Here is a 24,425-nt window from a genome sequence, read left to right as displayed (position 1 = left end):
TATTTAAATACTATTGATTTCAGAGGTAGAAATACTTAGGCAACCTTAAAAGATTGCCAGAAGATAGTATTACATAATAATCTGAATAATTTTAATGCGACTGAGTCTTGTTTAGGATGAAGTCAGCTGATTCAATTATTAGATCTTTTACATTCATTTTAGGCACCATCTTATGACAAAATGTGTAACATCTTAGATGATGACTTTTAACTAGGTACTCATTATTTTGAAATAAATTACTTTTATAAATAAGAATTTATATTTTTTAAAAGTTTGAGATTCTGTTTTCCTTAGAATTAAGTGATACTTGAAATTATTTTACATTTCTCACTGAAACTGTTTCTCTTAGTGTATATATTTAATGCTATGATGGTACCTATAGTCATTAATTTTGTTGAAACTTGGTTTTACTGGCTCTTAGTAAAATCACTTGGTAAATTTGAGTTTTAATTCGTATACAAAAAATAACTTGAGATTAAATCTCAAAGAATGGAGATAATCAGAAGACTAAAAAATAAGAGATAGCTCCTCTTAAAATCTAGCCCAGAAAAGGAACATCCACAGTGCACGCAAGTCACACTGCAGTTTTTGGAATAGAGGTTAAAAACTTAAGTTTGGTTGAAAGATATTCCTGGTAAAAGTTTCCCCAACTTTGACCTTTAAGCCTGTTGAATAATAACTTAATTGAGTACCATTACCTGTCCTTAATATTGTCTGAAGCCTTCCTTGGGCAATATCCTAGTGGTAGATATTGTAGCTTATTTTGAAGAGTTTCTCAGTTTTAATTGATCCACGTATCTGGGGTTTAGTGCTTAGGGCTCTAGTACCAAACATTGACTTAGGAAAGTTACTGATTTTTGCAATCTTGAACTTTATTTCACCATATTTAAGTAAATGTACAGGGTAGATCTTAATTACTTATTAGAAGTAAAAATAACTGAGACTGCTTTAGCAATCTGCAGAAAATTGTGAGCATGTTTTTTTTTCCCCCTCGAAGAAAATGATCATTTTAAATCTATTTCCTCCTAGTTGAGGGTGGGTCTTGGGTCTTGGATATTAAGTTTTACTAAATGAAACTGTTGTTTAAACTTAACTCTTATGTCTGTTTACCACCACTGTTAAAGGAGATATGTTTACCTGATAGTACTTGTCAGCAGTGTTTTATGACATAAGTTATGTGTTCAAATGGACAATTCTGTAACTCATTCATGTGTTTTTCTTTGAACCAGATTCTTTATTTTCTTCATAGAATGTAACTGATGTTCATATGTAAAGTACTTATCAATGTCAACCATAATCTTCACTTTATGGGCAAAAAATATACTTTTGCTTCAGTTTGTTTATGATGAGTGGCAGTTAATTTGCTGTTTTATAAAGATTGCCTAGTATTACAGTTCTAATCACCATGTATTTATTTACTTTGGATTTTTTTTTTAAACCTGCCTTTCTTTGATTATTACTTGGAGATAGGGATTCTAGTCCCTTGTTATAAAATTACCTGTATTAGCAAGATGGCTAATCTTTATGGGATGGGCTTCTCATTTACAAAATAATTGAATAAAGTGGTTGCACTAAAGTATCTTGAATTTCCTTCTTGATCTAAGATTGTATGTTTTAAGATTGAAAAGGAAATTTCTTTGTTGAAAATAACAATAACACAAAGAAGAAATAGGGCGTGAATGTAATAAAAAAACAAGGTCAGTGTTTTTTACCAGTCTGAGCTGAAGCTTAATTCGAAGTGGAAGTATGTTAACTATTTAGTAATATTTAGAGAACAGCATAATAAAAAATATTAACATCAGTTTTTTTTTAAGAGTGATGATGGCGTGCGTGAAAATGTTCAAGAGCTCTTTGACTCACAAACAATTTTCATTTAGCTGTTCATTATTAACAGTAAGGATCAATAAATTCAAAGCAGAATTATGATCAAATGAAAAAAGTTTATGTGGAATTAATTATTGGCATATTTTGAAGTAGAAGAGATCAGAACAGTAAGGACACAGATAAACCTAATCCCTGAAATGGATCTCCGAACAAGAAACATAAGAAGGTTTTAAAGAATGGCTGGAGTCTGTTTTCAGAGACGTAAAAGAAGACCATCACATCTATTAAACAATAGCTGACTGACCAGGATAAATGATAAAGAAATGAAACAGTAACAGGCCAGTTAGTTCATATTTGAAACTCATAATGGAGAATTAAAATCAAATCAGGATACAAAAGATAAACAAAACATTCCGAATGTAAGAATTAAGTTAAATTGAAAAAATGGTAAAGAAGATATAGCAGACTCAGGCAACTGGTATGTTTCGTTTTGGTGGCATCCTTTCTCATCCCTTTTCTCTTGATAACAGTGCTTTGCCTTTTGAGTAGCTGCATACCTTCCCATTCCATGTGGTTCTAGCTACACTGCTAATCAAAGTGTATCCCGGGTAATCTTTTTTTAACTAGCCTTGGTATTTGGGCTTGGAATAGGATAAGCTTGTGACACAAACCCCTCGAACTTTTGTGTCAACAATAGCAAGAAGATATGACGGTATTTATTGCCTCTGGGATTACAGTACAGGTAGGTGCGTGGTAAACTTAAAGATGCATGTGGCTGTCATCTGTTTTAGGGAAGAAACCCATCTGTTGAATAAGTGAGGCAGGCTCACAAGGAGAGAACAGAGGGAACTTCAATGACATGTCTTGTTTCTGGATCTAGCTGTGTGTGGAGTCAGTGCAACCTTTAGACTGAATAATTAAAAAAAGTAATAGAAATTCCCATCTTTACTTGAGGTGGCTTGAATTGGGAATTTGTAACTTTGTAATATAATAGTTCTTGCTAATTCATAACTTGTTCTTCAGAATAAAGAATATTAAAAGGTGTGGTTCCTAAAGTTGATAGAACTAATAAGAATATTCTAAAATTATAAAGCAAAATGTTTATAAAAATGCTAAAAAGTACATAAGATAGGAATTTCAAAGGAGTAATATGAAAAGGCTAATATTGAAAAGAAAACGGGAACTCAGATAATAGAGGTTAGAGTTACCTTTGCCCTGAAAGCATTTGCCAATTTCACCATGTGAACTTGAGTTTTGAAAACCTTGTGGGATGAGAGGCTCAGAAATCTGTCCAGAACCTGCAACAAAATTCAGGGGTCAAATAGGAGACCCTTCTTCTCAGTAAGCCAAGACTGTAAATTAGATAAAGGTGATTGAGAAGTAAACCAGCTTACATCCCTATTTGTGGGCTGGGTTAACATCTCCTGGGCAGTCCAAGGAAACTGAAGCCTTGTACTGAGATTGTGGTGATTGCAGATAGGTAGTATTCTAAGACACCTGGAGGAGCTACCTTCATTGTAGGCCTCAAATTTAAAATAATTTTTTAATGTAAAGTTACCAGGACATAGTAAAAGATAATCAGGCATACGTGGAATCAGGTACCTTGAGTATGAGCAGGAACCACCAGAAACAACAGAAAGATACCTGCAAAAATGAGATTTTTGAGTAACCAGAGACTATAAAACAATTATCCCTATTATGTTTAAAGAAATATGTCAAGCTTGAAAATCTTTAAGGAGTAGGAAACTCTAAAATATTATATAGAGACAAATAGAAATTCTAGAATGAAAATTATAAACAAAATAAAAAACCCAGTAGGTGGTTTTAATAATAGGATAAGCACAGATGAATACAGAATGAGTGAAATAGAAGGTAAGTTAGAAGAAATAGTTTAGTTCAGAGAGAAAAACATGAGAAAAATATACAAGAATGTAAAGGATTTAAGGACTGACATACCTTTAATCTGAGTTTTAGTAGGAGATAGAGAATGGGGCAGGACTACCTAAAGAGATTATAGCTGAGAATTTTCCACAACCGAAGGATGGTAATCCTAAATCAAGAAGCCCAGTGAATGACGAACAGTGGATGAAACAAAATCTACATCTAGATAAGTAGTGAAAATGTAGAAAACTGAAGAGGAAACAAAAACAGCAGGGGTGGGGATGGAAATTACCATCAAGAGACTACATATGACTTCTGAATAGCAACATGAGATAACGAAGCCAAAAGATAATGAAACAACCTTAGTTTGCTGAAAGAAAATAATTGTCAACCTAGATTTTGATTTCAGTGAAAATATCTTTTAAAAAGAAAGGAAATTTTAAGTTTGCCATGAGAAAGACATTCTATGGGATTAACTTCAAGCAGAAGGAAAGTGAGATGCAAGAAAGAATGAGCAAAGTGACAAATTTGTGGTTAAATCAAAATGTAAAATTGAAGCAAAAATAATATGACATTAAGGATTAAAAGTGACTAGGATCGAAAATTATAGATCATTTATGCAGATAAGTAGAATGATTATCAATCAGACTTCAGTTTAGTAAATGGGCATAGGACCTAGGTTGATGAGTCAACCCAGAAGAAATACAAAAACTATGAAAAGTGTTTCTTTAGTCAGCAAAGAAATTCAACTATTTTAGTAATAATGAGATATTCATAGTGATAAATCATGGCTCTCCAAAATGTTGATGAGACTGATGAATTTAGTATATATAAACATTTCTGGTAGCAGTGTAAAAATTTTGGCTTTACATGATCATTTAGGTCATTTTTTTGTTGTTGTTCCAAAGAACTATTAACTAATGAATTTCAGAAGTAGAAGTCATGCCTATTTGCATTCCTTATGAGTGCAGAGCTACCTGTCCTATGATAGTTGCTTTAAATTTTTTGTTTTATGGCTTTTACTGGGAGACTTAACCAGTTTTGACATTACAGGATAGATTATGTCATGTTGATTTTTTTAAATTGTTCATTTCTGGTGATATACACACAAACACAGAGACCCTGTTTAATCCTTAGAAAAACTGCATCGGCCCTGCTCCAGTGGCTTATGGAACATTGTCTCCTTTAAAGGTCTTTTTTCTAGGATACTCCTATTTTGCTTTTTTGCTATTCCTCTTCTTCACAGGGTCATTGTGAAAAGATGACCAATAAAACACGATGGGTATATTTAATAGATGTTTATTTCTTTATTTCTTTTTTTTTTTTTTTTGGTCCAACTCTTATTTTAAAATGAAGGGGCTCATAAAAGGTCAGAGGTGAAAGGAACTGTTAAGGTATGTGGTTGATTTAGGGTCTCTTTGTTCATAGAAGAGGAGCCTGGGCACAGCCCACTGCGGTCATAGATTTTGTTAGTGGTCTGGGCAACCCACAACCTGGCTTTTTTGGCTGCTGTTTCTGTGAGGACCAGTTGCTCATGCCTAATATTCAGTAAGCTTGCATCACTAGCTTGGCCTAGTGTGTCCTCTGGTGTTCGTCGTTAACACCACTATGTGAGGCAGTTACTTTCTGGGAAAGGGAGAAGAGGAAGCAGTCACTGAATGAGGGGTTCACAGAATATTTCATGAATAGTCTTGACTAAAGACTACCCAGGGAAATAACCTCTTTAGACTGGCAAAGAACAGTTCAGCGAATTTCTGTTGTAATCCAAATTCACCCTTTTCCAGAGAGCAGAAAGCCCCAAACAAAAATGCATCTTTTTGCATTAAGCCTGATTGGACTCTGTCACCTCCAAGGTTCTTACCTTTGAAAAATTCTGTGATGTTTCCTGAAAAGTTCTGGTAATGAAACAAGACCTCTTATTGCTTGTAGCATACCTGTGGTGCTGTTGGTGTGACATCTGTCTTATGTTTCTTAACATTGAGTATGAATGACATCATATCAAATTTATGACAGTTTTAAGGTAAGAAGTGGAAATAGCAGTAGGCAGAAAATTGTCCTAGTGTTATGTTCTGGTTCTGATAGTGGCTGTATGACCTTGACAAATCCTTACATTTGTAAAATGAGAACACATCATCTTTTTATTTTGCTGGAGAATTAAAGGAAAAGTGACATTAAGAAGTAAGAACTTTCACAAATAACGACAGTATATTCTACATGAATGTTCTGATTATGGAAAAGTAATATGCTTTTGTTGTCCATTTTGACTGAATCATAGTTTAATATAAATTTATTTAAATTGACTCATCTAAAAGAAAAGAATTAGGGAAAATAATTTCTATGATTTTGATCATTCTCTTGATGCTTTTCCTGATTCTATCCGTTCAGATACAAAATTGCTTCTATTTGCTCATAGATATATGGAGGTAAGTGTCAATTGTTTTTATTACCAAGTTTTAATATCCTGGTACGTATACTTTATTACTTTGTGGATTCCTAAATCCAGTTTAGAAGTTAATTCACATGATAATAGATGGGAAATAGATCAGTTTTTAGTAATAAGGAAAAGATTAGGTACATTTTTAACCAAAATTATTTTTATGCTATCAGCTCTGTGTTCTCTGGATTATTGGGGTTTCAGTTAAGGGATACTCAGGTATTCAGTAAATTATATACATAGATGTGTTTTAAGAATTCCCATTCTTGTCCATAATTTTTTAGACATTATTTCATATTAAGTTCATTTGATTATTTGATCTCTTGCTAAAACAAGAATTAAACAATATTTTTATATTAGAATTTTTAAAATTTTGCTTTAGATTTTGCCTTAGAGTATCTTGACGTGGTGTATTTTTGCTTTTTAACTTTTTGATAAAATATGCATAACAAAATTCACCGTTTTAACCATTTTTAAATATACAGTTCCTTGGCATTAAGTGCCTTCTTGTTATTGCGCGACCATCACTGTTATTTTCATAACCTTTTCATCATCCCAAACTAAATCTCTGTATGTATTAAAAAATAACTCTCCCTTACTCTCATCCTCAGTCCCTGGCCACTACCATTCTACTTTCTTTCTCAGTGTATTTGACTAATACATGTATTTCATGTTAGTGGAATTACACAATATTTGTTCTTTTGTGTCTAAGTTATTTCACTTAGAATAATATTTTCAATGTTCATCTATGTTATAGCATGATCAGAACTCATTCTTTGTTAAGGTTCAATTATATAGTGTGTATATATCACATTTTGTTTATTCATTTATCTGACAATGGACATTTGGGTCGTTTCCACCTTTTGGCTAGTGTGAATAATGCTACTATGAACGTGGGTGTATAAATATTTGTTGAAGTCCCTGCTTTCAGTTCTTCTTGGGTATACACCCAGAAGTGGGATTGCTGTATCTTGGTAATTCTGTTTAATTTTTTCAAGAACTGCCAAATTGTTTCTGCAGTGGATGTACCATTTTACATTTCTAACAGCAATGTACAGGGTTCCAGTTTTTCCACATCTTTGCCAACACTTAGTTGTTTACTGTTTATGTGTTGTATTTTTAGGTGTTTGAAATTCAGCTGAGGTTTTTTATTGATACCAAAGTATCAGAAAATGTTTTTTAAGGAGAACAATATGCTGTATTGTAAAGGAATCTTAGATGGCACTTGTCCTGCAAACTACTTCCTTTTCAGTAAGAAAGAAGAAATTCTCTTCACCCAGCCTCAGTCTGCTTTTTATTCTCTTTTCTATTATCACTGTTTGTATGAGAGAAAGGGAACTTTGCATCTGTGTTGAATTATGATGAACTTGCTGAGTTGCGAGGTGTATTACCTCCTCCTCTTACTTGGGAGGAATTTTAACTGGTTCTGGGTGACATTGGAATTTACTTTGGGGTGATGCTGACCAAATTAGATGGAAAGTTAGGAGCTAGATGGTCTATCTTATAGGAGTTTTGGGCGAATAATACTTGGTTTCTGAGCCTTATTTTTTTCTTGTGCAGGAAAACTAAATTAGGCAGTCTTTGGAGGACCCTCACCGCTATAATATTTTGTTTAGTAGGACACTGTGGATCTCTGCCACTCACTTTCTTCTTAATTTTTTTGTGCAGGGATCATGGCCCAAGTAGCAATGTCTACCCTGCCAGTAGAAGATGAAGAGTCTTCAGAGAGCAGGATGGTGGTGACATTCCTCATGTCTGCTCTAGAGTCCATGGTGAGATGGCTTTACAGTTATATAAAACATTCCATGGTTGGATGAGATTGGGCTTGTGGATGAACTTGATTTGTTTTTTTAAAACATGTTTTTTTGGTTTATTAATAGTTTTTTTTTCCTTGAATAATAGTTATGGGTTTAAGCCTTTAAATCAAATTTTATTACCATGTTTCAGAATATTCTTATTTTAATGCTTAATATTTTACATTTAATTTCAACTTTTACCAACCAATATCTTAGGCAATCCCTTGTTTTGTAAGCATTAACTTTGAATTTATGTGCAATAGTTGAAGTTTCTCAGAATAAGTTTGGTATTACATGGTGTAGTGCTAGTGTTTCATCGTAGCTGTATAAAGAACATTATTAGAATTATGAGCCACGAGAGCATAGTCACAATTTCATATCTATATTTTATTGTGCTATGCATTCACAGTTGTCCTTACTCTGCCACCTTTTACTAAATATGTAGTGTGTTAGCTCTTTATTTTTAAAATATCTGTATCATACGTAGCAAATTATAGCAAAATATTAAGTATTTTACTGTATTTTTTGTATTACTTTGGTGATAGTAATACAGTTTGCTTAGATTTTTATGGATATGTATCTGGAATTCTAGTATTTGATTTCATAAATTTAAAAAGCATCAGACTTAGATATTTTTTGACACATTGAAATTATTCTAAGTAGGAAGAAGCTATGTATTTTCTAAGTTTTGACTGGTATTAGATATTGTTTATCTCATAGGTTTCAGTATGACATAATTTGTAGATTCTTTTGTTTTCCCATTAAGGCAATTCTTTCCTTTTTTTTTTTACTATTTAAGAATTTTAAAAAATTATCTTTGGAAAGAGAAATTTAAAATGGTTAGTGGCTATTTATTATTTTCTGAATGTCACTTATTTCTGCCTTGTGATCATAAAACCAGCCAAAATTTGTGGCTATCCTGTTAAAATAATTTAGAGATTAAATCCTACTCTGTTGATATTAATCTTTTATTGAAGATTTCTGATCATCGCAGTAGGTATATAACATTATTTATTCAAGATGATGTTTTAAAGCAATATTATGCAAGTCATTTTCATTTAAGAAATGTAGAGGATGGTTATTGTACAAATCAAAAACAAATGGAGAGCTGTAGTTTTTGACAAATGATACTGTGAGAACATAGGCTATTTGGCAAAAAAAAAAAAAAAAAATTCAAGTCTTTATCTTGTGCCAAGTTAAATTCTAGAAGTTCTAAAACAGTAGTTATATTAAGATAAACTAAAAAGTCAGAGGAAAATTGTAATTGTGTATTTAATTGCATAAGCATCTTTTCTATGCCAAAAATCAGTGAGGTATTTTTATATATCAGTGAGGAAACACTACTAACATACTAGAAAAATAAGTAAAGGATATGCTAATTTACAGAAAAATATCTAAGGTACAATACTCTTTCATTTTAATACGTCAGTGGATTATTGACTACTAGGCACCCTTTTAAAATGTTTCTGGAAGAGTTGCACTATAACATTTGTTAGTATATTGTGAGTTAGCTCTTCTAGAAGTGCAGCTGGGAGTGTGAACTGATAGAGCCTTCATTAGAAAGCAATTTGCATTAGGTTTTGAGAACCTTAAAAGTATTTACATTCCTAGTCAAAACTCTTTGACTCTGTTGTTTCATATCTCTGACTCTGTTCTGAGAAAGTCATTCAAAATACACATAAATATTTTGTTCCCAGATCATTATTTCAGTGTTAATTTTAGGAGTGAAAATTGGAATCACTTCTAACATTTTCAGTAATGAAATGAATTATTGTATATCCATGAGATGGAATGTTACGTACTGTTCAGATTTTAAAGAATATTTAATCTCATAGGGATATACTAAGTAAAAGTCATACTTAGTAAAGTATACTCACCTAAATGTGATTCTTATTGCGTATACATATGGAGATACTTCTGGAGGTGAGATTGTAGTGGATGTTGTACTGTATCTTCCAGACTCCTCTTTAAGACTGATGGCACTAATCACCCCAGCCGTTGTGTGTGTTAGAGGCAGCCCTACCCAAGGTCTCTCCCCTTCCTTGGGGAGGGCCATTCAAGTGCCAGAGTTCTGATGCAGGTGCATCAACTTTCAGCTCTCTCAGACTCTGCCATTTAATTCTCCCTCTGCCGAATCCTGTTCCTCTAACACCTCACAGGTGTTGTCATTGAGAGTACTCTCCCATAAGCCTGTGTACAAATCTGAGTCTGTTATTTGAACAGTAACAAATTACAGGGGATCACTGCCTTTTTCCTTACAAATTCTGTGTTTTCTTCTGTTTAAAATCAGGGTTAAAATCTTTGTAGAAAGAGAGGTAATGAAGACTTTTTTTTTTTTAATATATGATAAGGCCAGAAGCTAAGAACTTTATCCATTTCCAGTTTATGTATTAAGACAGTGTAAGTGATAAGATTTTCTATCCCTCCAGCAGAAGCAGTGCTTTCGAATCACATCTGTGTTTAATAAGGTTTGCTATTGTATTTTAGTGTAAAGAACTGGCCAAGTCCAAGGCAGAAGTGGCCTGCATTGCAGTGTATGAAACAGATGTGTTTGTCGTTGGAACTGAGAGAGGACGGGCTTTTGTCAACACCAGAAAGGATTTTCAGAAAGATTTTGTGAAATACTGTAAGTATTGTATTTTTATGTTTTGTATTTCATAAATACTAAACTTAAACATTTATGTATAACATGTCTTATTTTATTCTAAAGCAGAATGAGATTTATATTAAAAAAATACTTTCTGAAATGTCCATGGAGACATTTTAACTTTTTTCGCACTTAGGGAAAAAAAAGTGCAGCTCACTGCCAGCCTTAATTTAACATGACGCATAGGAGTGTTATGTTTTCTAGGATTTGACATTATCAGCAATCAAGAATTACTTTTAGAAATGAATGTACTGCTACTAAAAACAATGCTATAAATAGAATGATGTCATTTGTTTCCAAAGACTATCGATATACTAGAGTGATGTGAAAATAATAATAAAAGCGAAATACTTCGTGGCAGACTTTGAGGGTAAGGATAGGACTGTAATTGCTTGTTATCTCAGGGCAAATGTTGCAGCTGTAAGTGCTGCTGCTGCTGAGTATTCTCGGGGCAAACGAGAAATGGGTTAAGATGCTCAAAATGAATCACATGGTAATATATGAGAGTAAATACTGAAGAGTTTAAGAAAATGGTAAATGTTTATTGTACTCTGCTCCTTGCTTGGCATTACTCTGGATTGGTGAAACACATTAGAGAGAAATTAGACAAATTCTGGATCGATTAAAAGTTCTTATCCAGATAAGCATTTCTTTTCTCGATAACTAGTAGGTATGTTGAAAACAAGTCTCTTTCTATGCATTACATTTTTGTAAGCATGATGCAAAGTTAAACAGGTCTCCCTGACTCCCTCAGTAGAATCAATTTGTCAAGAGTCCTCAGCAAGTTTTGTGGTCCTCCAATCTATTGTAGGGTGGTAATACTATGACCCTTCACAGTATGACAGTTTTATATCTGTGTTTAATCTAACACTACCCTTAGGTTTTATATTAACTCTGATACAGCATTTTCTTAAACATAGAAAGAGAACAAAAAAGAGTATATCTATAGCCATTTAATATATGTGTCTTTAAGATCCAGACTTAAATTTCTATTATCAAGTTAGATCCAGTTCATGATAAATCGAGCAGATCATTGGTAAATAAAAATAGGTTTCTTTATTCATTAACTTTAGTTCTCAATTGTATTTTTAGTCCTTTTAAAAAAATGTATCTTCTCTACATTATATGCCTTACTCCCCACCAGATATGATCTTTTAAACTTTACGGCAGTAATCTACTTTTAAATATTTTTCTTATTTTTTATTATTTTGAGAATTTTTAAGGCTTTGATTATGTTTATATTTAAGTTTATACTAATAATGTTTCTTTGATTATGTTTATATCAGCTGCCATCTGTCCCATGAATACTATAATCCCACTGGCAGCTGTGTTTATATTCATCTTTTCTATACTGCCTTGCTTAGTTGGTTCTCCAGTGGTTTAGAACTAAGCATTAGGGCAACTGTCCTCAGTTTCAAATTGTAGCCCCTGCCTATTACTATTCATGCATTTTTATTGTTACCAGTAATTTGATGCCATGGAGAATAACCTTTGGATAGAATTCTTAAGTACCTAATATTTCTATAAATTATTTCACAGATAGGGCTCATCGTAGTGGTCTTCTGAAGCCTAATTAATAGGTTTGTAAATCAGTTTTAGAAAATTTTGAAAAGAATTCTAAGCTCTTTTTCAGAGTTTAGAAAAGCAGTATCCAATAAAAGTAATATAACATTAATCACTCATATAATCTAAAAATTTCTAGTCATTACATTGATAAAAAGTAAGGAGAAAAATGAAATTCCTTTTAGTGGTTATATTTTAATGTGATACATCTAAAATATTATTCAACATGTAATCAATATAAAAAATTATTAATGGGGTATGGGTATTTTGCCTACTTTTTTTTGTACTGAGTCTTCAAAATCCAGCGTATATTGTAAATTTACAATACCTCTTAATTTGGACTGTCATATTTCAAGTGCTCAGTAGCCACAGGTGTCCAGTTGCTATTGTGTTGGACTTTGCAAGCTTAGAACATTTTTTGTAGTGATAATCTTCCCATATTTGTTTGTAGCTGATAAATTACTGGTATGATAATTTTCTTTTTAAAAACACTAGTAGCTAATTTGTAGGATTTTTAGTTATAGCTACACTTATTTCAGAGATGATCATCTCTTAGTATTTTCATTCGTGTCTTTTAGATTTTTATTTTTAAAATTACATTTTTCCTTATCCTTTCTGTTTTTATATAATACATCATAAATGTTAAAATATAGGAAAAAATATTCTTATTAAAAGCCAGATGTTAAGATAATGGATACAGGCCTTTTATAGCATTAATTATTTTACAGGTGTTGAAGAAGAAGAAAAGGCGGCAGAGATGCATAAAATGAAATCTACAACCCAGGCAAATCGGATGAGTGTAGATGCTGTAGAAATTGAAACACTCAGAAAAACAGTTGAGGACTATTTCTGCTTTTGCTATGGTAGGTTATACACTTGAATTTTCTAAAAGATACATAATGTAATTGAGTTTTCTAAAGGGTAAATTTAATATAATGTAACACTTTCACAAATTGAATGGATTAATTTCCATATAATTGGGTTAGCATTAGGAAGAACCTTACTTTCCATTTCCAGCTTGAAGGAACCCAGAAACTAATACAGCTATTAGAACTGTTTTCTTTTTTAGAGTAGTTTTAGATTTCACAGCAAATTTAAGAGGAGGGTACAAAGATTTCCCATATAACATCGTCCTTTACACATGTGTAACACTTTACTATCAGCATTCCCCTCCAGAGGACCTGCATCAGCACATCATAATCACCCAAAGAGAGTTCGCTTATTTTTGACATGTGTGCCAATTCTCCTAAAAACCACCTTTTGTTAATCCAGTTATGTGTAAACAGGGGGAAGATAGAGGTTACATTGTGAGGTTGTAGATAAAATTCAACTCTGGTGAATGGGGTTTCTAGTATCTGGGCTCACTGCCTGGTACACACCAACAGCCTGACAGGATACAATCATTTGTGAATGTAGATTGTGTTCATCTAATAAGTTTTCAATGAGAATATTAACGAAAAATTGCCTGGTATAGTAACAGTTGGATTTTTCAGGCTTCCATGTTCTGAGGCTGAATTATATATGAAAAGATTGTGTTATACCAGGGTGAGACCATCATGAAGAAAGAGAATAGTGCAAGAAATCAGCCATTTTTCCTTTCATGTAGGTTTTATTTTAATATAAATATCTTAACATACTTTTCATTTTGGCCCTTTGGATTCGTTGCAGGTATAGTAGCTCTTTTGCGAACATAGGAGTTAGAGCCTTATCGTATTTCAAAGTAGTTTCAAAATCAGCTATTAGAAGAAAGCATGCCATTTATTAAGCCATGATAAACTAATGATGGTTTAGTTTTTGATCTTAGCATTTAATGGTGTTTATCCTCCTTCCGCCTTACCTCACCCCTTGTTCCTCACCCCCAGGGAAAGCTTTAGGCAAATCAACAGTGGTGCCTGTTCCGTATGAGAAGATGCTACGAGATCAGTCTGCTGTGGTAGTGCAGGGGCTTCCAGAAGGAGTTGCCTTTAAACACCCTGAGAACTATGATCTTGCAACTCTGAAATGGATTTTGGAGAACAAAGCAGGGATTTCATTTATCATTAAGAGGTGAAGTACTTTCTTCTTTGACCACCAACAGTTTATTCTTATGAAATTGATTATTCAGCTTATTTTAATATATTTTAAAAATTCATGCTTACTGTAAGACTCATTTAAATTTATGCCTTATAGTAATTTTGTTTTGTATATTTATGTATAGTTTTTGTTTTGTTTTGTTTTAATGCAGACCTTTCCTGGAGCCAAAGAAGCACCTAGGTAAGTGATTGCTTTGCTTATACAATAGCCAGATGGATTCCTAAACCTATTTTGCCAAATTTAATATATTTTAATGTTTTCTTTGAGAATATGAATAAGACATTTTGGAGTGGGATATTAGGATGTTCATATAAACCAATGAAAAGTCATCGAGCTGAAAAAGTAGAGACTTATTTTTTATTTTTAGTTCTGCTACTGGCTTTATGATGTATTTAAGGTTTTATGTTTGCAATATATAAGATCATATCTATATTTGCTCTCATTTCCCAGAATTATGAGTATGATTTAACTTAATGTTCATTGAACAAGCATGGAATTATTGGGCACAAGATTGGGTGGAGAGGGGATACACAACTGTACAAGTTTTAAAGCTTTTAAGTACGTCTCATGGAAGAGATAAAAAGTCCATGAAGTCACCACAGCAAGAGCATAAAGTACACACTGCAGGAATGGTTAGAGAAAGCACTATGGTTAGAGAAGTCGTTGGAGGAAAGATTCTTTTATAGCCCAGGAAGGCTTTCATGCAAACAGGGCATTAAGATGGGCCCTTTTGAAGAATGAGGAGGATTTCAAGAGGACTTTTTCTTGGGAAATTCAGCCATTTCATTTGAAGGGAATAGTGATATTTAGAAGACTGGTACCCCTTGGAGCCGCATTTATTTGAGACTTTGAAAGTAAATAACCATTATCATTGGCAACGTAACCAACGTAAGGATGCAAGGACAATAATAGACACACCTAAACATTTTGTTTTCTGTTAAATAACCTTTGTTTTGTCCCCTCCATGATGCAAAGATTAATTTTTTAGAAGCTTTATTGAGGTTTAATTGTCATATAATTCTATGACATGCCATAGAATTCACCCGTTTTAAGTATATAATTCAGTGGTTTTTGGTAGCTGTACAATTAAAAAACTTAAAAAATTTTATATCCATTGCCACGGTCTAATTTTAGAATATTTTCGTCTTACCCATCTGTTAATGCATGAATGTTATATAAATGAAGTAGATAGTATGTAATCTTTTGAAATTAACTTTTTTCACTCAGCATAGTTTAATTGAGGTTCATCCATGTTGTTGAGTATATTGATAGTTTTTTCCTTTTTATTGCTGAATAGTACATATTCCATTGTATAAATATACCACCGATCTATCCATTCATCAGTTGGTAGACATTTAGATTGTTTCCACTAGTGTCAATACTACTATAAGCATAATTAAATAAGTTTTTATTTGGACATAATACTTTAATTTCTCTTAGATATATATCCCTAGGAGTGGAATTGCTGTGTCATAGGGTAATTTTACATTTAACTAAGAAATTGCCAACTATTTTCCAAAGTGGATGCACCATTTTATATTCCTACTAACATCATTTGAAGGTTCAAGTTCCTCCACATCCCTGTCAGCATTTAATTGTCTTTTGGGTTTGATTTTTGCCATCTTAATGGGTGTGACATGGTATCTCATTGTGGTTTTGATTTATGTGTCCCTAATTACTAATGTTGGGTATCTTTTCATGTGCTTATTAGCTATTTATATTCTTTGGAGAAATACGTATTCAGATATTTTCCCATGTTTTAATTGGGTTATTTGTATTTTTATTATTGAGTTGGAAGAGTTTTTCATACAGTCTCGCTATGTATATTTTCTCCAGTTCTACAAGTTGTCTTTTTACTTGCTTGATAATGTCATTTGAAGAACAAAAATTTTTATTTCTTATGAAGTCCAGTTTATTCTTTATCACTGTGCTTTTGATGTCATTATTTAAGAAACTGTTGCCTAACCCAAGGTCATGAAGACTTGTTACGTTTCCTTCTATAATGTTTTAGATTTAGTTCATATATTTAGATCTACAATCAAATTTGAGTTAATTTTTGTTTATGATACATGGTAAGGGTATAAATTCATCTTCCGATTGTGCCAGCACAAGTTGTTGAAAAGACTATCCTTTCCTCTGGAGTTGCTTTGGCATCTTTATAAAGGATAGTTGACCTTGACTGTTTATTTCTGGGCCTTCTACATAATGAATCAAGTGAATCGTGTGTGAATCAAGACAGTTTACCTCTTTACAATGATTGACTTTTATTTCTTAATCCTATTGCTTGGGCTATAACATCCAATACAGTATCAAATAGAAGTGAGGATGGAAGACATCACCTTGTTCTCTATATTAGCTGGAAGGCATTTAGGCGTTCACCATTATGATGTTAGCTGTTGGTGTTTTATATATGTCCTTGAAAAGATTGCTTTGTGATGTTTAAGTAAAAATTCATACTTTTTCATGATCACTAATTTTTCCCCTGAAGTTTTCTAGGTTTGCATTACTCTGTCTTTTGTATTTTGTGATATCTTTTATTCTAGAAACTTGTTTTGAAACATTGGGGCCTGATGTTAATTAATGACTATTTCTATAGGGTGTTTATTAATGAGTGGTCCAAGTGGGTAGGTTTGTATGACTTGGTTTTTTTTTGCCATACCAACTCTCAAAGTAATTGAAATATTGTGATTGTAATGGGATTTCATTTTCCAGTTTTTAAAATTAACAGCTCTTTTGAGATATAATTTACATACAATAAACTATACATATTTTAAATGGATAATTTGGTAAGTTTTGACACATGTATACACTGAGAAAAACCACTACAGTCAAGATAGTGAACACATCTTTCACCCCCAAATTTTTTATACCCCTTAGTTAATTCTTTCCTTTGCTCCTTCCAGCCCTTGTCCTGAGGCAACCACTAATCTTGCTGTCACTGTAGATTTGTTTACATCTTCTAGATTTTTTAATATAAATGGAGTCATATAGTATATACCTTTTTTATATTTGACTTATTTTGAGACTTACCCAGGTTGTTTCATGTTTCAGTAGTTCATATATTTTTTTTATTGCTGAGTAGTATTCCATTGTGTAGATACACTACAATTTGTTTACTCATTCTGTCTATGAAAATTTGAGTGTCTGTTTCTTGGCTATTGTAAAGAAAGGACTATGAATATTTGAGTGCAAGTCTTCATGTGGACATATATTCACATTTCTCTTTGGTAAATACTTAAAGTTGAAATGGTTAGATCATATGGTAGTTATATATTTAACTTTTTAAGAAACTGCCAAACGACTTTTTACATGACTTCTGTTCCCACTAACAATGTGAGAATTGTTGTATATCTTCATCAGCATTGGAGTCAGTCTTTTCTTTTTTTTCATTCAACAAAATTTACAATGTTACATTGTACAATTCAGTGAGTCTTAGTATATGTACAAGGTGTACTATTGCTGCTGTCTAATTACAGAACATTTTCATCACTCTAAAAAGAAAGTTTGTACCCATTAGCAATCATCGTTTTCTCATTCTTCAGAGCCAGATCTGCTGCTCTTAATAGAAATCTTTATTATTGTTTATACATCAGTAGTCTTAGTTTACATTACCAGAGTAATAGTATATTGCTGTATTTGCTTCACTGGTGAAAATAAGAGCTTTTTCATTAAAGAGAGGGTGTGTAAGGGGCTGAAAATTGTTAGATGAGTGTCATCTCTAGTTATTTTATAAGGGAGAACAAAGGATACTTTTATAACTAATGCAGTGCTCATTCTAGTGTGACCCAGAGCTATGAAGTCCCCCTCTCTCAGTTCATTCTATATTTAGGATCTTAGAGAATATTAGTCATATTTGAAGAATTGGAAGAACCTAAATCTAATTTTTTTTTGTACATAGGTGCTCGCGTGATGGTAACAGATGCTGAAAGGTCAATGCTATCTTCAGGTGGAAGGTAAAACATATTTCATTAGTACTAATAAACTTCCACACTTTACCAAGTTTAAGTTTTTGATTATTGAGGAGTTAGAATATTAAAAAGGCCTATATTGCACATTTTGAAGTTTAATATGCAGTCGAATTGTTTGGGGATCCTGTGAAAATGCAGTTTTTGACCTAGTTCTGTATGGTAGTTGTTCCTGGGTAAAGCCGATGTGATTGTCTAATGATCACATTGTGGATAGGAAGGCCTTATAGTAAAGTGGAATTTGAAAGTTAGTATGCTACACTAATATTTTGTTATACTTCTAAAAAAGTTTAAATTGGAATTAAAGTACTAAATTTAGTTGACAAGTCATATTTATATGAGAAATAAGAATGTAAATTTTAAACTTGAGTCAGTTATGCATTCAGCTTGGTCAGGTGAGTGATTTTATGATGAACCAGTGCATTTGAATACTGTGTGAGCCGCCCTCACTAATGCATAGCTTTATCAGCGTTCCCTTTTCCTTTCAGTTGTGGCCCCATCAAAGTGAAAACTGAACCCACAGAAGATTCTGGTACGTACTAGTGCTTTTAGAATCAATTATGAAAATTAAGGGAGCCTTTTCCTCAATTTAGAAGGTTATATTCTGATTCATTACTTATCCTTTTGTTTTGATGAGAAGAGGACAAATTCATTCCAATGGTGATATTATTTGTTAATGCCGTCTTATTATTATATGAAACCCAAAATGATAATTTGCTTGATAAATGGTAGCTGGAAGTTTGTTGCTAATTACATATTTGTATTAAGTTTATTAATAATTTTTTCCAGTTGTACAGGAATAGTAGTATAAAATGTCAGCTAGTTCTATAGTGCTTTTTACAAAAATCACAGCAGTGGTATTCAGAGAGCAGTAAGTACCTTCTTACTCTCCTTTTCCCTTTGCACTCCCATTTTCTACTCTCCAAGGAAACTGTTTTTAGCTCTAAACTTTTTTTGCTATTTAATTCCTTATTTTTAAATGTTATGTTTATACTGATATTTCATACAGATTTTTTGGATAGCTTTATTGAGATATAATTTATGTGCCACAGAATTTTACCTGTCTTAAGTATATAATTCAATAATATTTTAAGTAAATATACAGAGCTTTACAGTTGTTACCACAATCTGATTTTAGAACATTTCCGTCACTCCAAATAGAAGCTTGGTTCCATTTGCAGGCACTCCTTATACCCCCACCCCAACTAATTCAAGTTTCATAGGCATATAAGAAGAATCATAACATTACATGATGTTTCGCATTTTGCTTCTTTTACTCTGCATGTTTTGAGGCCCATCTTCAAAAAAGTGAAGCATATTTAAGTAGTTCATACCTGAATGTTAGTCCACTGTACAGATATATTACCTTCTGTTTACTGGTAGACATATAAGTTGTTTCTACTTTTTGGTTGTTTTGAATACCACTGCTGTGAACAGCCACATATGTGTCTTTGTGTAGAAATATGTCTCTGTTTTTCTTGAATAGGTAACCTAGGAGTGAATTGCTGGTTCTATGGAAACTCTATGCTTAACTTTTGAGTTACTGATAAACTGTTTTCCCAAGTGGTTACACTATTTCATTTTCTTAGCAGCAGTGTATGAGAGTTTCAGTTTCTCCATATCTGGGCCAGCACTTGTTATTGTCTTTTTTGATTATAGCTATCCTAGTGGGTGGGTGTTTATTTCCTTTTGCTTTTAAATAGACTTTCTATTTTTAGAGCAGTTTTAGTCACAGCAAAATTGGACAGAAATTACAGAATGTTCCCAATATACCTTCTGTCCCCACACATGCACAGCCTCCCCTGCTATTAACATCCTACATCAGAGGGTACATTTAGTCAAATTAATGAATCTACCTTGACACATGATCACCCAAATTCCATAGTTTAGGGTCAGTCATGTATATTCTGTGGGTTTTGACAAATGCACTATTACAGTATCCTTTTTGTAGTTCATGTTCCTAAAAATTTTCTGTGCTCTGCCTATTCATTTTCCCTAATACTCAGAAAAGCAAAAAAGCTTTTGTAAATATAATTTTGTAAATATAATTTTCTCTTTTTTTAATTGGGTTGTTTATTTTCTTTTTTTTTTTTTTTGAGTTATATGAGTTCTTTATATATTCTGGGTACAAGTCTTTTATCAGAAATAAGGTTTTGTAAATATAATTTTCACTCTATGGCTTGTTTTTTCGTTTTCTTAATGGTGTATGTTGAAGCCTAAAAAAAGTTAATTTCAATGCAGTCGAGTTTTCCAGTTTTTTCCCCTTGTTTGTGCTTTTAGTGTTAAATTAGAAAAACTGCCCACCTAAGGTCATAAAGATTTTTACACTTACGTTTTCTTCTTGAGTTTTATAGTGTTAGCTCTTATTGGTTAGATCTAAGATCTATTTTGAGTCAATTTTGTGCATGTTGTGAAGTAAAGGTCTAATTAATCATTTTGCATGTGGATATACTGTTGTCCCAGCACTGTTTGTTGAAAAGATATCTTTTCTCCATTGGATTGTCTTAGCACCTTTGTCAGAGGTCACTTGACCAAGTTTACTTCTGCACTTTAATTTCTGTTCCCTTGAACTCTAATGCCTACGTCTATGCCAGTACCATGTTGTATTTCATGTAGTTTAAAGGTTTTATTTAACATACGGAAAATGAAGATGTCATTATTTTACTTTCAGTCCCTCCTCCCCCCACTTTTACTATAAATTGATTTTTACTGTTCAAGTTATTTGAGATCTAAGTGTGATCTTGAAAATTTTACTTAATGTTTGCTTTCTTGCCATGTTTCATTTTTAGGGCACAGAATTTTTTGCTTATTTAAAGCACACAGCTATTCCTGACTTGATTACAATTTTATTGTTATAATTGTTATTCTGGTTGCATGATAAAAGAATGAAAGCAACTTCATCTTTTAAAAATAATATATAGTTTTAAAAGATCATTGAATTATTACTAGGAATATATTTTATAATTAGCCTTAGCTGTTGGCAAAGAAAAACGTATTTACAGTATTTTCATAGTAAAGAAATGTGTAAACTTAATAACCTGAACATAGGCTATAAGTGGGGTCTTAAAATTTCAATTGCATTAAATGCAGGTTCATATCATTGTAAAATAATGACATCTCCAGTTTAACCTCTTGCAGAGGTTGGGAGCCAGTTGATAATTTTTACATCTGAATTCTGTTGTGGAGCCTATCATTGTGGGGCTTTTACTATGCTCTCAAATTAGTTAAAAATTTATCTTATGCGGTGAATTTTAGATTTAGGATTCATCTAGGAATACAGCGATGGTTTTATTAGAAAATCTCTTAACTCACTTTCTTATATTATTGAACTAATGAGAAATAATATCTGGATAGATGCTACAGCCATGCTGCCCTGAATGTGCTCGATCTTGTCAGGTCTCAGAAGCTAAACAGGGTCGGGCCTGGTTAGTACTTGGATGGGAGACTGCCTAGGAATACCAGGTGCTATAGGCGTTTTTTAAAAAAAAAATCTGGATAGATGATGAAAAGGCAGCAGAAATCCTTAACATGATTGGTTGGAATATTACATATAATTGTAAATGCCAACCTAGTGAACTACTAGAAGCACTCCTCATAAGACAAAGTAGCACATTTACCCCTGTTTCATACCAGTGTTCTAGATGTACAAACCAGTACAAATATGAGGTGTAAGTAATTAGAAAATGAAGGGCACCAGCAACTTTTACAGGAGAGTCAACGAGGCTACTACTGAAAACAAAACATTTATAATCTGATTTTTACTTTAAGAAGTGTTAAAAATTCCAGATGTAATGAAAGTTTAGATTAAAAGGACATGAAAAAAGTTAATAATCCTTTGAATGCTTTCTAAGCAATAAATTTGACTAGGGAAAAATCTAAAAATTTAATGTGGCAAAATCAGCCAAAATGTGTCAAAGGGTACGTAAGACAGGGAATATCTGTAAGACAAATGACAAAGAGTTGTTTTGTCTGACTTACAAAGAGCTAATCCAAAATATAAATGACCAAATATTCAAGAAACAAGAGAAAATGTTCAGTCTAATTAAAGAAATGGAGGTAAAAATTCCAAGAAAGATAGTTTTACACCCAGGAGATTGGCAAACATTAAATTCTACTCATACTCACTCTCAGTAAAAGGTATGGAGAAACAGCAAATTTAGAAGTTCTCGATGTGTGTATAAGTTGTTGCTCTCTTATGGATGATACCTTGACATTTTTTATCATTTTAAGATGCATATGTTCTTTGACCCATTGCTGCCTTGCAAAAATGGCATTTAACATACAGCTTCATCAGTGGAATTCCTGTTGCCGTTAAACACAGTAAGATAAGTGTTATCTATTGATAAGTATCTGTAAGACAGACTACTAGTTAGTTGGAGAAAAGCAAGATGTCAAAGAGATGAATAGTGTAATACTTAAAATTTTTACTTTAAAATGTTCCATTTTGAAATTATTGCAAATAGAAAACCTGCACATATAGTGTAAGGAACTTTTTCCTGTACCATTTGACAATAAGTTGCCAATATTATACCCTATCATTCTTTTAACTACTTCAGAGTAATTCTTACAAACAAGGATATACGAACAATAATACAAACAATATGATCATCAAAATAAGGAAAATAATTCTTATCTAATTCTCAAACCCTTTTCAGAATTTCAAAAAAATTGCCAATTTTTTCATTAATGGCTTCTTTACAGTAGTTTTTGTCTTTCCTTTGACCTTGACACTTTTGAATAAAGTGTGATATTTCCTCATGATTAGATTTATATAATTTGTGTGTGTGTGTGTGTGTGTGTGTGTTTTGCAAAAATGTCAGATGTGTTTTGTGTTCTTTAATATTGTCAGTTGGCAGTTGATTTCCATTTACGCCTTTACTGATGATATCTTATTTATGGGATTGGTTAGTTTTTCTAGGCTTCTCCACTGTGAATTTACTTTTCCTTTGTAATAAATACATTCATGGGAGTTTCTCTGAGACAGTGGAAATATGTACCACTCCTGATCAGACTTTGAATTAAAGTCAGTTCATTTATATGAGAGTACACCCATGTATTTCTGTTTTATTCAGTGCATCACAATCCATTATTATCATTATTTTGATTTGCCAATAGTTCTTGCTTTGGCCGTTGGAGCCACTTCAGGTTGTCCTCTGGGTCCTTTTCTGGTCCTTGGGTCATTGAAAATATCACCATTATTTTTATAGAACTTTTTATTTTTTACTTTCTTGCAAAACAGGGTGGTCAAGTTTCATCTTTCCCTAATTCAGCTCTAGAATCAGCCATTCTAACAAGAAGCCCTGGTTCCTTTTTGAGGAGAGTGGTATAAAGAAATCAGTATCTTGGTGCTAGATGTGCTTATTGCGGTTGGAATGGCTCTGCTTCTGAGTGGACAAAGCTAGGGAATCTCTGTGTGTGGATGTTTACATACAGATAAATATATATATGAATACATGCATACGTTTACATCTATTTTTTTAATGCTTTTATCAGCCTGTTAACACTCCAAGGTTTTTTCCTCCTCCCTTTTCTGTATAATTCTATTCTGTCACAGAACCATGGCAACTGAATATTCTTAGTATATTTATTTCATTTAACTCATGTCCTGTTGTTCAGCCCACATCTCATTGCCACCCTCCGTACTTTGCTTACACTCTGACACTCCTTGTTGGGCTATAAGCACTCATGCTTGCCCCCTGAGTCTCCCAAAGCCTTCACACAATTTTCCCTGCCCTCTCATATAAATCTTCTTTTGCCACCCTGCTCTAGGCCATGGAACCTCCCTGATGCACCTACCTTGCTCAGCACCATATAATGGTTTTTGGAATGAATTGTTGGGGAAAGGGGAAGGGCTGTGTTAATTCTGTGTGTGAATCAATGACAACTTTTATGAATGTTATAGATCCATTAGTTTTTTGATGATCTGCAAGAAAGATAGTGTTGAATTGTCTTTTCTGAGAAAAAAGTGTTTGAATCTATTACCCTGTTTTTCAGAAGATGTTTCTTTTTTCTTTATTAATGCCACAGTAAATCTTATTTTTCTGTTTAGTTTTTAGTCGATTGTGCCAAAATCATTTCACAAAATATCTCCCCTTTATTCATATATTCATCTCCTGCATATTTTGCATCTAAAAATAAACATGCTGAAACAAGAAAAATATTTTATTGAATTCTTTAACCATTTTTATGTATGGCTAGAAGAGTATGCATCGCTATCTTAGAGATTTCTCTTTTCTGCTTTA

At 32.7% G+C, this 24,425-nt stretch overlaps 1 protein-coding gene and 1 pseudogene across 1 annotated transcript in view; both read left to right on the top strand.

Annotated features, from left to right (window-relative positions):
• Positions 1–24,425, top strand: part of GTF2I (general transcription factor IIi) — a 94,270-nt gene that overhangs the window by 11,827 nt on the left and 58,018 nt on the right. The window contains exons 3-9 of the mRNA XM_023537491.1: positions 7,808–7,911; positions 10,423–10,561; positions 12,874–13,008; positions 14,008–14,191; positions 14,370–14,398; positions 18,117–18,171; positions 18,672–18,725. Coding sequence (XP_023393259.1) covers positions 7,808–7,911; positions 10,423–10,561; positions 12,874–13,008; positions 14,008–14,191; positions 14,370–14,398; positions 18,117–18,171; positions 18,672–18,725 — 700 coding nt within the window. The remainder of the gene's footprint in view (positions 1–7,807; positions 7,912–10,422; positions 10,562–12,873; positions 13,009–14,007; positions 14,192–14,369; positions 14,399–18,116; positions 18,172–18,671; positions 18,726–24,425) is intronic.
• Positions 21,539–21,657, top strand: LOC111746576 (annotated as a pseudogene).

This window comes from Pteropus vampyrus, unplaced genomic scaffold (genome assembly GCF_000151845.1).
Source record: "Pteropus vampyrus isolate Shadow unplaced genomic scaffold, Pvam_2.0 Scaffold193, whole genome shotgun sequence".
Taxonomy (NCBI): Eukaryota; Metazoa; Chordata; class Mammalia; order Chiroptera; family Pteropodidae; genus Pteropus; species Pteropus vampyrus.
The sequence above is the reverse complement of the archived record's forward strand: the minus strand, read 5'-3'. Positions and strand labels throughout refer to the sequence as shown.